Raw genomic sequence first — 12,403 nt, forward strand, 5'->3', positions numbered from 1 at the left:
TGGGTTAACATAGCCTGCTCTCACAAGCCCCCCTTCTTCCCCAGGACTGATGTGATGAGGAGGAAAGGCCTGGAGGCAGAGATAAAAAGAACTTCCTACTTTATTGCAGGGATATCAGATTACTTCGTACGCAGGAGACAGACAGAACTCGAACCCCATCACGAACCTGAGCAAACCAAAATCAGAACAAAAGGGCTGCAGCTCTGGAAGCCAGGCAAGAAACCACCAAAACCCAGAAAAGGAAACCCCATAAGCTATGGAATATATTTCAAGTCCCAGAAGCCCTGTCCAACTCCTTCCTGCCACGCAGTGAGCATATCAGCATGGTGTAGAATATACCATTTAGTCAATGTGCCACTGTATGTGTGTGTGTGTGTTTGAGGGTACTCCCTTCCCTCATCCCTTCAAGTGGGGCTATTCAGCTTAATACAATACAAAGTTCTATCCTAGGAAGTTGCTTGTGTGTGAAGCTGAAAGCTGCTGAAAGATGCATCTGTTCTGCTGCTTCCAATAAATGCTGAAAGGTCCAGCAAGATGGCCTCAGGTATCAGCCTTTGGAAGGAGAGGTTGGAGTTCTTGAGAAAGGAGAGCACTCCTAGCATGTTGTGGTATTGTTTACACCACTATTTTTCCACCTGCACCATTTACCATATGTGTATGTATTTTATAGTGGTGTCTGTTACCCTCTGTAAAACCACCTATCTCCCAAATACCTTAGCAATTAACTTGTTATATGAGGGAAAGACCCAATTTACTTAGTATGAAAACTTAGAAGATGCAGAAGTCTTGATCCAGTGTTACCCCTCTGATTTCTGCCTGTCTGCAGGTATTTTGAAGTGTTTGCCTGCACGGCGTGTGTGTGTGTCTGTGTGTTATGCAGTTATGGAAAGAACAAAGCCAAGCCCAAGCCAAACATGAAAACTTGCTATGTTTTGCACACCTCAGAAACATCCCCATTGGTTCTATGGCTGTATTCAAAAGGCTAAGACTTTTATTGCTCTACTAGCAAAAGCAACCTTTCTTCATAGGGGAGCAGTACAAAGAAAGAGCACAAAACTCCCCACATCACAGTGCCTGAAATTCTGTTTGAACAAGGGTATTGATTGGGTCTGACCCCTTTACGTTTTTTTTCCCCCATTATTTGAAAAGGTGCATCTAACTGTAGCTGAATTGAACCAACCCAGATGAACTTTCCATGAAAACTTCCTGAGATAGTTCTTTAGTTCAAAGCTTTGGAATTTTAAAGAGCATTTTTAATACAAGTCTGTTGAGGTATTCTGTGCAACAGCTGTACTTTGAATGTTAAACTACAGGTGAACCTAAGAGGAAGGCAAAATTATAAACCCTGTCATGGAATTACTGGGAGACAGCAAAATAACCTTTAGTGCTAATTATAAAAGTAGATAAAGCCAGGAAGCATTGCATATGTGTGCTTTTGTGCACTGTTTGTCTGTTATGTACTTTCCAGTGCTCCCAGCTGCCTTACAGAGAGTGCACAACAGCCTCCAAAGATGATGCGAGCAGAAGTAGACAGCATTTTTTGGGCAGTTGGTGATGAATTAGTGTTCTAAGTGATAGTATTATAAGATGTAAGCTTTTGCCCACCAGAAGAAGCCTTTTACCAGGACCTGCAGTGTAAGAAAGCACTGAAGAAAGAAAGATATTGAGAAGACCAAGGGGCAGTGAGTTTGTAGAAAGAAAAATGACACTAATGTGTCTGCAAACAAAACTGAAGTAAAGGGTTGAAGGTGAGAGGAGAGAACATCTAGGTGGTTTGAAGAGATTGAGGGAGCTGGAATATGTGGACTCAGTCAACAGCAAAATACTTTCACAAAGGGGCTGAACCCAAATTGCAGAGGAGGAAATACTTGAAGAAGTAACAGTCAATATGCGAGAATGTAAATCCAGTATCCTCATACAGAAAATACCTTGTGAATGGGGTAAATGAGAGTGTCAGTGATGGCAGGGGACGAAGGAGAGAATCACTGATGACTTTGGTGCTTTGGTAACATTGTCTTTTCTATTGGCAGCTGCTGTGCTCCGTTCTGTTAAACCAGATTGCAGTCACAAGTGGCTGGTGTGTGTGAAACTCTTGTTTTCGCTTTAGGAGCAGCTGGTCCCAGTGCCAGAGGTGCAGAAGGCCTGAGTGAGTGCTTCTCTCAGTCATGGCCCAGTGCAAGGCTTAAGTGTTGAGTAGCCTACTGCGATCTGTGGCCTTACTTCTGTTTTATCACCAGGGGGTTGGGGCTGACTTGATTTTTTTACCTCCGAATCCAAACTGAGAAAAGCCTTAATATTTAATGTTTTCTGGTTCATCTCATGAGACACAGGTTTTGGGAGGTTTTTTTTGAAACCCCAGCTGATGGCTTAGGGGAGATGTAACCCTAATGAAGTAGCTGGCAACATGTAGGTACAGTAAGTTGTACCACTCTGAGGGGAAAAATTGGCATCAGAGAAGTCACTGTTAATTCTGTTTGTCTCTTGTCTATACTGTTGGCATTTCTGACTCTCTGGTTCACACTAAGCAGTTCTTTAATCTACTGCTTCTTTGTTGTGCCTTTGAACATCTTCTCAAGTATGGAACAGGATTTTGTCTTCTGCCCAATAGAGATATATTGTGATAATGTGTGTATCTTGGGGGCAACTTTTGTATGCCTGAGTTGTCTTCACTGAACCCAGTTTAAAAATGACTTGGCAAATGATTTTATATGCAGATTCCTTTCAGGGTGTGGGTAGTGGCTCCGTCAGTTGACTGCTGAGTAAATCTGACCTCTATTTTGTCTGTGTCCAGTGTTTTTGTTATGTTGATAAGTCATTTTGACACCAAAATGTAAAAATCAGAGGTTTTGGAAGAGACATTCCATTAGTGCATCCTTCCAAACAGATCACAGCTACTAGATTTTAGTGGCTGTAATGGGAAGGAGACTTGCCCCCAACTAGTTGAAGGTTGTAAGCTTCACCCACATTTGTTTTAAAGCCATAGGAACAAATATGAGGGTGAAAGAGGCAGTTTAGATTATCAATTAATTTAGCTTGTTATACTTGTCATGAGAACAGTTATGGTAATGGTTTGAGAGCATTTCTCTGCAGCTCGAAGAGGGCAGCTATGCAAAAGTTCAAAGCAAGGAAGTTATTGTCATATTACCTTGATGATGATATGGAACTCCTCTGTACGCCTCCTCCTTCAGGGCAGAGCCGAGTGAAAGATGCCCTGCTGATGCTGGTTGTAGTAGCCTGTGCTGTCCACAAGGCCTGCCAGCTGCATCGCCTTTCTCTTAGGTTTCCCAGGTCGATTCCACTGTGGAGAAAAGCCCTCAGGTGAGGTTTTACAGTCTCTTTGCCTGGCAGAGTGGGTGTGTGTGGATGGATTCTCTCACCTTGAAGGGAGTCTCTGTCTGGAAGCATGTTGATGGCCATGTCCAGAGGTCTGCATGGATGCTGAACTGCTGCTTTTCAGTTTTGTTTTTTTTTAATTGTTCAACTAGATCTTCCTGAGCTGTGGGCACTGTAAATGATACTGGATTCGGGTAGATGATAGCACAAACTCTCAATGTGATCTCATTCTGCACCTGCACATCAAAGCCACATCAAACTAGATTAAATCACTGAGTATTTTGATTCTTTGATGCTGTGCAAATGCAAAGGAAACTTTTCTCTACCCATGGTGATGTTGTACACCTGTGTACTCAGATATTTTCCTCAGGACAAGCGCAGTTGAGGTGGCAGTGTGAAAAGCAAACAAAGCCAACTTCTGCTCTGTCCCTTCAGAGGGTACCTTGACACGTGTTCTTTCTCTTAATCCCCTGACAGCTTCCAAGAGACCAATGCAAATGACCGTGCCAAGCTTTGATTATGAGATATTGCACTGCCACTTCCTCTCTTTGTCTCCTGCAGTTTACAGAGGCAGCTTCAGTGCATAATTCAATCCCTGTACTGGGGACTGTAGCAAATCCACAGAGACTTATACCAACCGACTTCTCTGGCATCAGAATAACATGTATGTCTTCTTTGATGTGAATTCCCCAACCAGAGCCTTAGAAAGACCTATAGCTTTGAAGCTGGCCTATAAATTGTGCTTTCAGGAATCAAGTTGTCAGCCTCCTCTTCAGGAAAAAAGGAAGAGTAAACTGTAAAGCAGTTGTATAAAGCTACAGGGCAACTTACAGATCTGGTTTTCTTGGCCTTGAAGAATTCCTGTATGATGTCAAGAATCCCTTTTTACCTGGCTTAGAAGTATCCTCTTCTGTCACTGCAGGACCTTGTGGGCAGTGGGCAGTAAAATGTTCCCAGTTCCAGGACAAGCAGAAGTGAAACAGGCACAGGGGTGCTCTTGGCCTGTTGAAATGTTTTAATTCTTCCAAAGACAATGCTGGACTGCTCTTCGTGTAGGTAAATTTTCAGTGTGGTTTTGAAACAGATGAAAACTTCTACTGTCTCTCTGCCTGGCAGGGTGGGTAGGCAGGGATGAGTTATTTCACTTCCTTAAAGGGAGTTTCTGTCTGGATGCATGTTGATGGCCATGTCGAGAGGTCTGCATGGATGCTGAACTGCTGTGGAAGGAGCAGTGAGAGCAGCAGCCCAGGATGTCAGTGCCCGTAGAGAAGGCAGAAAAGGTCAGTACACATGGACTGTTTTGTAGCCTGAACCCTCACTTTGTAATTCCACTCAGGCACTAAACAGCCAACAGCCACATCTAGAATATAACAGTAGAATTTAGTTTGAATGGCTAAATGAGAAAAATCTATTACCAGTCTGATAGGAAAGTTAATCAGTTGACCTTTTGGGGAGGGCCTCTCTGCTTTCATAGGCAGAACATCTTTTCTGAGTCATGGTGAAGTTTTCCTTTATTCACCATGTCAAAACAGAAAAATCCACACCTTACTGACCATTGATGGCTGCTGTAACATGGTTCTTAAAACCAAATGCTTCAGAAAACTTTTGTATTGAATGCAAGTGTAGTAAAACAGATTAATCAAAATATAGACTCAGGTTTTATTTACAATCATAGTAGTTTATTTTTTTCCATAATGTAACTTATTCCAAGTCCTCCCCCAAGAACTGATGCTGCAGTGTTTATGTTCAGTAAACCTATACAATGATAGTACGTACAGCTGCTCTCATGAAACTAACTGGCTTGCAAATGTTGTCTGCACACTGTAAATTGCACACGGGAATGGAAGAGTCTCCACAAGCATCTGGAGTGTTTCTCGAAACTGTTGTGGCAGAATGAGGCTGTAATAGAGGTACAGACCAAATGCTCTGATAGTTTGTTACTTACTTGAATGCAAGAAACTATAAATTTGCAGAGGAATGGATTTCCTTCTTGCTGGAAGGAGTTGCTTGAAATTGTGACTCTGAGCATATCAGCTTGACAGGTACAGCTTCTCTCTTTTGTGATCACCGACTTAGAACTTTTAAGTGATCATGTATGGGGAGAAAAGGCAGAAAGGCTCCTATACATAGCTCTGTAGTCTATACTTTAAAAAAAGCTAAAAAGCTGTTTTTTATATCCTTTTCATTATCAAAGTATATATTCTCTTTCAAAGTAAACTAGTTTCTTCAGGAGCTGCTTTTAGTAATTCAAAAAAATCACTCTCTTCTGGTACAAGGTTTAAAGAACTACAGCTCATCCCCCTCACTCTGAAGCCAAAGCAGCAACTGCAGCCTTCTGGTGTTTGAGCATGTTTCTGAAACACCTCCTGTGCAGCTTCTGTAGACCTCAGATGATACAGCCTCCACAGTGAGCAAGTTCTGCTCTTAGCACTGTCAACACTAGCATCTATAGACAAAATCATTGTTTAAAGCTCTAGCACATCACAGAATAGTGCTGATATTGGTATTTTACAACTAATGCAACATCCAGTAAGTCACATGTATCTTAAAAGCTAGGAACTCAAGACTGGGGTACGAAATAAAGAAACCACTAACATGAAGTCTCCTTATCTGGCATGGAATAAGGGGCAGGATAGATTAGATAACATTGTAGAGCTTGGGCAGGAACAAGAAGAATTTATTTCTCCATCCAGTATTTTATACACTTTACAAAAACCAGTAAGACCACTCTGCCCATAAAATGTTATCCATGGCAACAGAAAGCAAAGACTACTTTTTGTCATCTAATGGGGTCTTTTTAAAATCATGATACAGAGATTTGTGCTGTAGCAGTCCTCCACTTTGCACTGTAACAATAAGGCTTACTGTACTTTAAATACAAAGCTGTTACATCTGCAGTTATGAACCACTGGCTTTAACAAACATCATTTTATAGTTGCTTTTAGCTTCTTTTTTGTTTTCTGGAACCTCAGCTTCATCATGTTTCTCAGCAGCTTGCAGCTCCTCTGCAGACTCTTCTTGCTCTGACTCAGAGCCACTTTCAGAGTCCTCTGAACTCTCTTCAGAGGAGTGTCCACCAGCCTCTTCTTGTTCTTCACTTTCCTGAAACTAGAAGGTCAGATGATGAGACAGGCAAACCATTATTTCATGGCAATGCCACTGCAGCTTTTAGAACTTCCCAGTTTGCTTAATGGCTCCTGTCATTTAGTACTAAAATGAGCTGCTGCTAAACCTGGGTCTTTAAAAGACACATCAGTAGACAGAAAGCAACTCTGCTGAAGTGGTTAACCTCACCAGCCATGACATCCATGGTTTCATCTGCTACATTCTTACTTACACAAGAGATCCTGAAGTCACTGTGAGGGGAGTTTGAAAAGTTTCAGATCATATCAGTTGATTTTGCTGTACACAGTGATACCTGCATATTTGCCATGGAGTGAAACAATGAAACTAACAGCCAGACCATCAAGAGTTCATAACTGATCTTTGGATGTAAGTTTAGCACATCAGTGTATAATCCAGTGACCTTAAAGAGCAAAGCCATGGCTTAATTCCCAGCACTGTTCAGGTGGTTTTACTGATGGAAACATGAGCTAGTTTCTCTATGCAGTAATTAGTGCTACAAGTTGGGGAAAAATATTGCACCTTTCAATTGGCAGCTGAAGACATCTTCCTAATAAACCAGTTCTCCTAAGTTTCTGTCACACTCCTCTTCCTGCTCACTTCCATGGAAAGCATCCATGCAGACTCTGATCCTGCCTCTTTATGTATTTCCTGGCAACACCCCAATTCAATATATTTGTTGCTGTCTGTCTTAATCAGTCTTGACTACCATGGAGTGTTAAGCATGTCCTATCTCAGAACAATAACCAGCATCAGTTACTTCCAGGCATCTACATGGCCACCAAGGCATACACAAACAAGAGTTAAGTGCCTGCACTAAGTGTGTCCTCTAACCCAAACTGCAGAAGTTTGCCACTAGTTGTGGTGACTGGATTTTTAAACCATGGATCATCTTAGTGAAGTGAAAGATAAACCATTATGAAAATAAAGCACTTAGTACCTCACTGAAACCAAGTCCACAATGGCGCCGGTTTCTTCCAGACATGGTGCTGTCCATGCTTTGTTGGTACTGAGACTCCAGTTCTTCATTCATTTTCTTGTCTTCTTCCCCTGCATTGTCCAGTGTACTTTGGTTATGGTTCATTCAAATTAACAAAGACATCAAATTATATGAAGCCACATTTTAAAAGATGATTGATACATAAGTGAAAAAGCTGCAATTTAGCCATCTTAAACTACTGGATGGAGTATTAGTGCACACGAGGCACCAGATTGATAAGCAATCCTATCAAGTGTGCAAGCAAAATTGCTTTGCAACAGAGATGGGCTGGTAAGTTCCTGAGGCCCGATGCATTCAAAGTTGCACCATGCATGGTGTATGTTCTACTGAATAAGGTAAATGTTGCACTATTTTCAGGAAGCAATACCTGTTACAGCAAGGAGAAAGTTTCTGACCTGCAAAGTGTGTGATTTTTATGATTAAATCATAAAATACCACAGCAGAAATCAGGGCAACACTGCCACTCCTGCTTACAAAGGTGCATCTGGAATTGTTTCATGTGCCCTGAACTACCAGGAGCAGTTATTATAGCTCTCTACATTTTTCAATCTTTAGGAAGTAGAAGGAAAAACTAATTCTCATGTGATTTATTACTTAAAGATCTAAGCAAGAGATCATTTTAAATGGGGAAATGTTCTAAAGTAGCTCTTATAATCCTCTCTCCTTGTAAGATGTAGCCATCTCCAGTTGTCCTGAAATAGTCCTACAACAGTCTAGTTATTCATTTGTATCTCTGTAAAACTGAAAAGTTCTATAGCTAGTTAATATTTTTTTCATCTAGAAGCTAGAGTGTCATGTTATTACAACAGGACAGTAACTGTATGTTAGACAAGAAGTGAACTGTTAAGAAAACAGCTATTCTGGGACTTTGGGAAGGAATAAAAAAGGCATCTAATTCTTTGCTAATGACAGAGCAGTACTGCTTCATTATGACTCCTCCAGGGAAGCATCAGCTCGTTTCTAGGAAATTCAGGTGATTCTAAGTCACTGTGCAAACAGCAGAACATGAAACCATTCCTCAGCCTCCTGTTGGTGTCCTGGGGTCCATAGATCTTTTTTGTCATCTGAAAATGTACTACTGGAGCATCCTGGGGAAAGTTTTCTCTAACACTGGCAGTTGCTATTCTATACTGCCTTATCAAAGCTGCTCTCAAGACAGCCAAGCCCAGCTTGGTTATGGTGTACTTTGCCTTGCTACCTAAGCAAGCATGATTAAGAAGTTACTTTGGTCATATGTTACGAGACATCAAATTATTGCTGATTACGAAGATGACCCTGCAGAACTTTTCTGCTTCTACCTTGTTGGTTTAAGGCCGAGATCTTTCTATTCAATAGGTCATCAGGCAGCAGGGGAGAAATAACTCTTTTATTTTCAATGCACAACAATTTAGAAGTTTGGATATATGTGCCTGGCAGCAAGAAGGAAATGCAACACTGCCAGGCACGAATAGCAATAAAATCTTACTTCTTATTTCAACAGCAAAGTAAAGTTGAGGGCCTAGAGGCCCTGATTTCCAGGGCATGTGCACATAAGTTTAACTGACCATCAGGTACTTTGTTGAACCTGGACTTCAGAAGACAAGCAAATGCAGTCACACTGTCAGTAATCTTAACAAGAGAAATTAAGAACTTTTAGAACTCCACCGCCTGACCCATCATCAACTTCAGCCGTAAAATCTGAAATCCCTCTCTGCAATATCTGTGAACCTCAACGTACGGGGATGCTCCTGAATAAACATTCCATTTCCAACTTGGAATCAGCTGTTGGATAAACTGACCTGTCCTGAAGTGAGAGGTTGATCTGTGGTCTCCGATAACAAGGCGGCCAGTATGTTCTTTCTAAAAGAAAATGCAGTTTGTTTTGGAGCTTTAAGGTGCACTGACAGCTCTGCCAACATTCTGGAAATCTTAAAATGGAAAAGGTTTGCTGCCAAACCTTGACAACCAGTTGTAGGACTGTAAATTTTACTAACTAACAACTGCTGCCTCTTGATGTTGTTCTGTTTTGTTGAATTTTCTGAAAAAGAAACCCCAACAACTAGATACCCTTTACTTTTCCCACACCTCAAAGCTGTTTCTATTTCTTTCTGTTTCTTGCCACTGATACAAAGACTATACTCCGCAATGCTGGACAAGTGGGAGTTCAGGTTCTAACAATTTATCCTTTGTATCTCCTTGTCTGGTACTACGCGATAGTTCAGTCTGTGCATCTTACAATGGTTCCACTTTTAGACTGGTCACAGCATCAGGTAAGACCCTCACAGAGCTCATACCTTTCTGGCTTTGCAGTTGCTCGTTAGCACATGCATCCCCACAGACAAGAACTGGCATTATACAGCAAGAAGCATTAAGTATGCGCGTAGAAGCTGGATGTTTTAAGAAAGTATTGTATTCCAATCCACTAGGAGTATTAACTTTCACCTCTTTAATATCTTAGCTTGCAAAAAAATACTGTCTTCAAGCACAATAAACTAGTACAACTGTTTTCCTTGAAGGTAACTAGAACCACACTACTGACGCAACATTTTGTACATGAAAAAAAACAAACAAATTACATGTTACTAGTTTTGCGGCATTTGAAAAAACAAAGCAACCCAAAACCATCCCCAACACTTCCACTACCGTGGAAATAAAGAATTTTCTCCTTAGTATTTTCTGGATGCGTTAATATTAAACCACGCAAATGCAATACTATCTGCTAACCTTTCCTCGCCTCCCGGAAGGTAATTTTACAGGCCTAGGAGACAGGTTTGTTAGTTTCTAACATGGACTACCTCAGAAGCGTCCGCAACTTAGCTGGTCTGAACGCATAAAGGACTGAGGAGGCGGCCGCAGAGCAGAAACCTCACACTTTCAGGCCTAAGTTTCGCCTTGCACCGCTGCAGACACTGCAGCTGCGAAGCATAAATCCTCCTCAGATGAGGCCCTAAGTAAAACTGCCTCGGCGCGGTTTGTCCTCGCCATTCGCAGCACTGCGGCCTGCAGCAGCCTCCTTTCGGGGAGCTTTGGTTGCACGGCAAACGGAACACCCCGCGTAGCGGCTGGGGCGGGGTCCCTCCGTCTCGGGTCCCCGTATACCCGCGGGCCGGAGAGGAGGGGGCGGCCTTACCTTCCCAGCGCCCATCAGCCGCAAGAACTTCTGCTTCCGCTCCTCGTTGCCGAGGTCCGCCGCCTCCCAGCTACTGGAGCCCTGCGGGAGCACACGCTAACTCCGTCCGTCCTCCCCCTCCGCCGAGGCGGGCCCGCCGACCCCTGAGAGGCCCCTCACCCCCCGCCACAGCCTCCCCCATGACGTCTCGGCCGGCCGGCCGCTACCCCCCAGACAGGCCCTAGGCGACAGGATGGGGGGGCCAGGATCAGCGCGGCCGGGAAGGCCGCGGCCTTCCCTGCGTCCCGCCACGGAACTCAGGCGCCGCAGTGGGGCCCCGCCGGGGCCTTCTCCTTCTTCCCCTCCCCATCTCCCGCTGCCCCAAGCCCCGCGCCCATTTACGTCGGGGGAGGCCGCTCGCTTGTGGCCGTGGTGGCTCTGGGACTCCCTGGCCGAGCTCATCGCTGCGGCTGGGTGACCAGGTCCCTCTGCCGCCTTCCTGCCGGAGCCGCTCCCTCGGCCAGCGGCAGGTCACGGCTGGGGCGGCCCGCAGGGTGCGCCGGGACTGGTAGTTCTCACAGGCGCACGGCAGCGGGGCGCGGGCACGCCGGGACTACCTGTGCCATAGGCCTCTGCGGCTGCAGGGGAGGAGCCTGCCTGGGGATTAACAGGGCCGCGGCCGCCCCAGGCCCCACCTCCGGAGGGAGGCGCAGGTGGAGCGCTGGTGTGTGGGCGGGGCGGCAGTGCTGTCTGTGCGGGTGTGCTCGGGCTCGCCGATAGGGGCGGTAGGGACTGGCGTGGGCTGTACGGATGGGTTATGTGCGTTGTTGAGTCCGTGGCTGTGGAGGCGTCTGAGGTGGACACTGAGACGTTGTCTCGGTGTGGCGTCAGGCTTAGCGAAGCTGCCGGGCAGACGTGGAGTGATCCTGGGGAAATGAAAGAGAGGGGCTTCCAGCCGCGGAGCTGCTCTGCTTTCGTGTGAGCCTAGCTGTCTGCGAGGCTGAGGTTATCCCGCCCTCTGAGGAAGGGCCAGCTCTGGCTGCAGCCTGGGTGCGAGCTGCCAGCGGTGCCTGGGGCCGGTTCCGCTCCCCTGGAGGCGGCGGTAGCGCTCTGCTGCTCGCGCACCGAGTAACGGCCGTTAGTCGCGAGGTCGGCGCGAGGCTGCCGCCGCCTTGCCGCGTGCCCTGTGGCGGGGCGGGCGCGGGGGCGATGAGTGGCCTCTGCCGCCGCTGCGGCCTGGCCTCGGCAGCTGCGTGTCCCAGCGGCACAAACCTGAGCCGAGAGCCCGCTCACCGCCGCACCCCGGTAACGCGGGTCTGCCCTCCCGCCGACCTCCTGTGGAGAATGGCAGTTTGTGACCTGTGGGGAATCCTGTCTGGAGCTCCAAATGATTCCAGTTAACCCTTCAGGTACTCTGGCTGTTCGCCACCACCGTTTTTTCTGCGGTCCCGTCTCCTCCAGGTGTATGTCGTGTACGAAACGGAACTTCAGTTACTACCCTCAGTAGTGTCTCACAGGCCTGCTTCAGAGCTAGCTTAGTTTGTTGCCATTCGCATTGAATTTTTGCTCACTGTTAGTGGCTAGGAAGATGTAGTCACATCTCTAGGTCTTCCCACCCTGACGTTAAGAAACCCCTTTCTAGTTCAATTCCACAATCACAGAATTACTTTGACCCTATGGTAAAATTGTAGCAGTCCAGCTAATGCCGGGAGGTTAAGGTGTGCATGCTTGTCCTGGGCTAACACCGCTCACTCTCCTAAGTCAGTCTCCCCCTACACCAAAAGGAGGGAAAGTAACACCAAAAAAACCTCGAACAAACCAACCCTCTAGGCTAATGTCATGTGTCGTCTGCAGGGCAA

At 45.4% G+C, this 12,403-nt stretch overlaps 2 protein-coding genes across 2 annotated transcripts in view; one reads left to right on the forward strand and one right to left on the reverse strand.

The window, feature by feature from the left end:
- Positions 1-4,990: 4,990 nt before the first annotated feature.
- On the reverse strand, positions 4,991-11,104 carry C24H11orf58 (chromosome 24 C11orf58 homolog). Its single transcript, XM_064163641.1, has 5 exons — positions 10,947-11,104; positions 10,566-10,646; positions 9,235-9,295; positions 7,397-7,506; positions 4,991-6,441 (listed from the first exon to the last, which is right to left on the reverse strand). Exons 1-5 carry the CDS (start codon positions 11,004-11,006, stop codon positions 6,232-6,234), a joined length of 522 nt encoding a protein of 173 aa, XP_064019711.1. The 5' UTR covers positions 11,007-11,104; the 3' UTR covers positions 4,991-6,231.
- A 67-nt stretch (positions 11,105-11,171) lies between these two features.
- The window catches only part of SOX6 (SRY-box transcription factor 6), a 397,240-nt gene continuing 396,008 nt past the window's right edge, over positions 11,172-12,403 (forward strand). The window contains exon 1 of the mRNA XM_064163636.1: positions 11,172-11,953. The gene's annotated coding sequence lies outside the window, so the exon portion shown is untranslated. The remainder of the gene's footprint in view (positions 11,954-12,403) is intronic.

Source organism: Pogoniulus pusillus, chromosome 24 (assembly GCF_015220805.1).
Source record: "Pogoniulus pusillus isolate bPogPus1 chromosome 24, bPogPus1.pri, whole genome shotgun sequence".
NCBI classification, from domain to species: domain Eukaryota; kingdom Metazoa; phylum Chordata; class Aves; order Piciformes; family Lybiidae; genus Pogoniulus; species Pogoniulus pusillus.

What these genes read in the sequence shown, in the direction of transcription:
- C24H11orf58 (XM_064163641.1), bottom strand. Translation starts at nt 11,006, where the DNA reads ATGAGCTCGGCCAGGGAGTCCCAGAGCCACCACGGCCACAAGCGAGCG. An exon ending in AACCTCTCACTTCAGGACAG is followed by an intron (nt 7,507 to 9,234) that starts GTCAGTTTATCC and finishes TGGACAATGCAG; the next exon opens with GGGAAGAAGACAAGAAAATG. An exon ending in GTGGACTTGGTTTCAGTGAG is followed by an intron (nt 6,442 to 7,396) that starts GTACTAAGTGCT and finishes CTGACCTTCTAG; the next exon opens with TTTCAGGAAAGTGAAGAACA.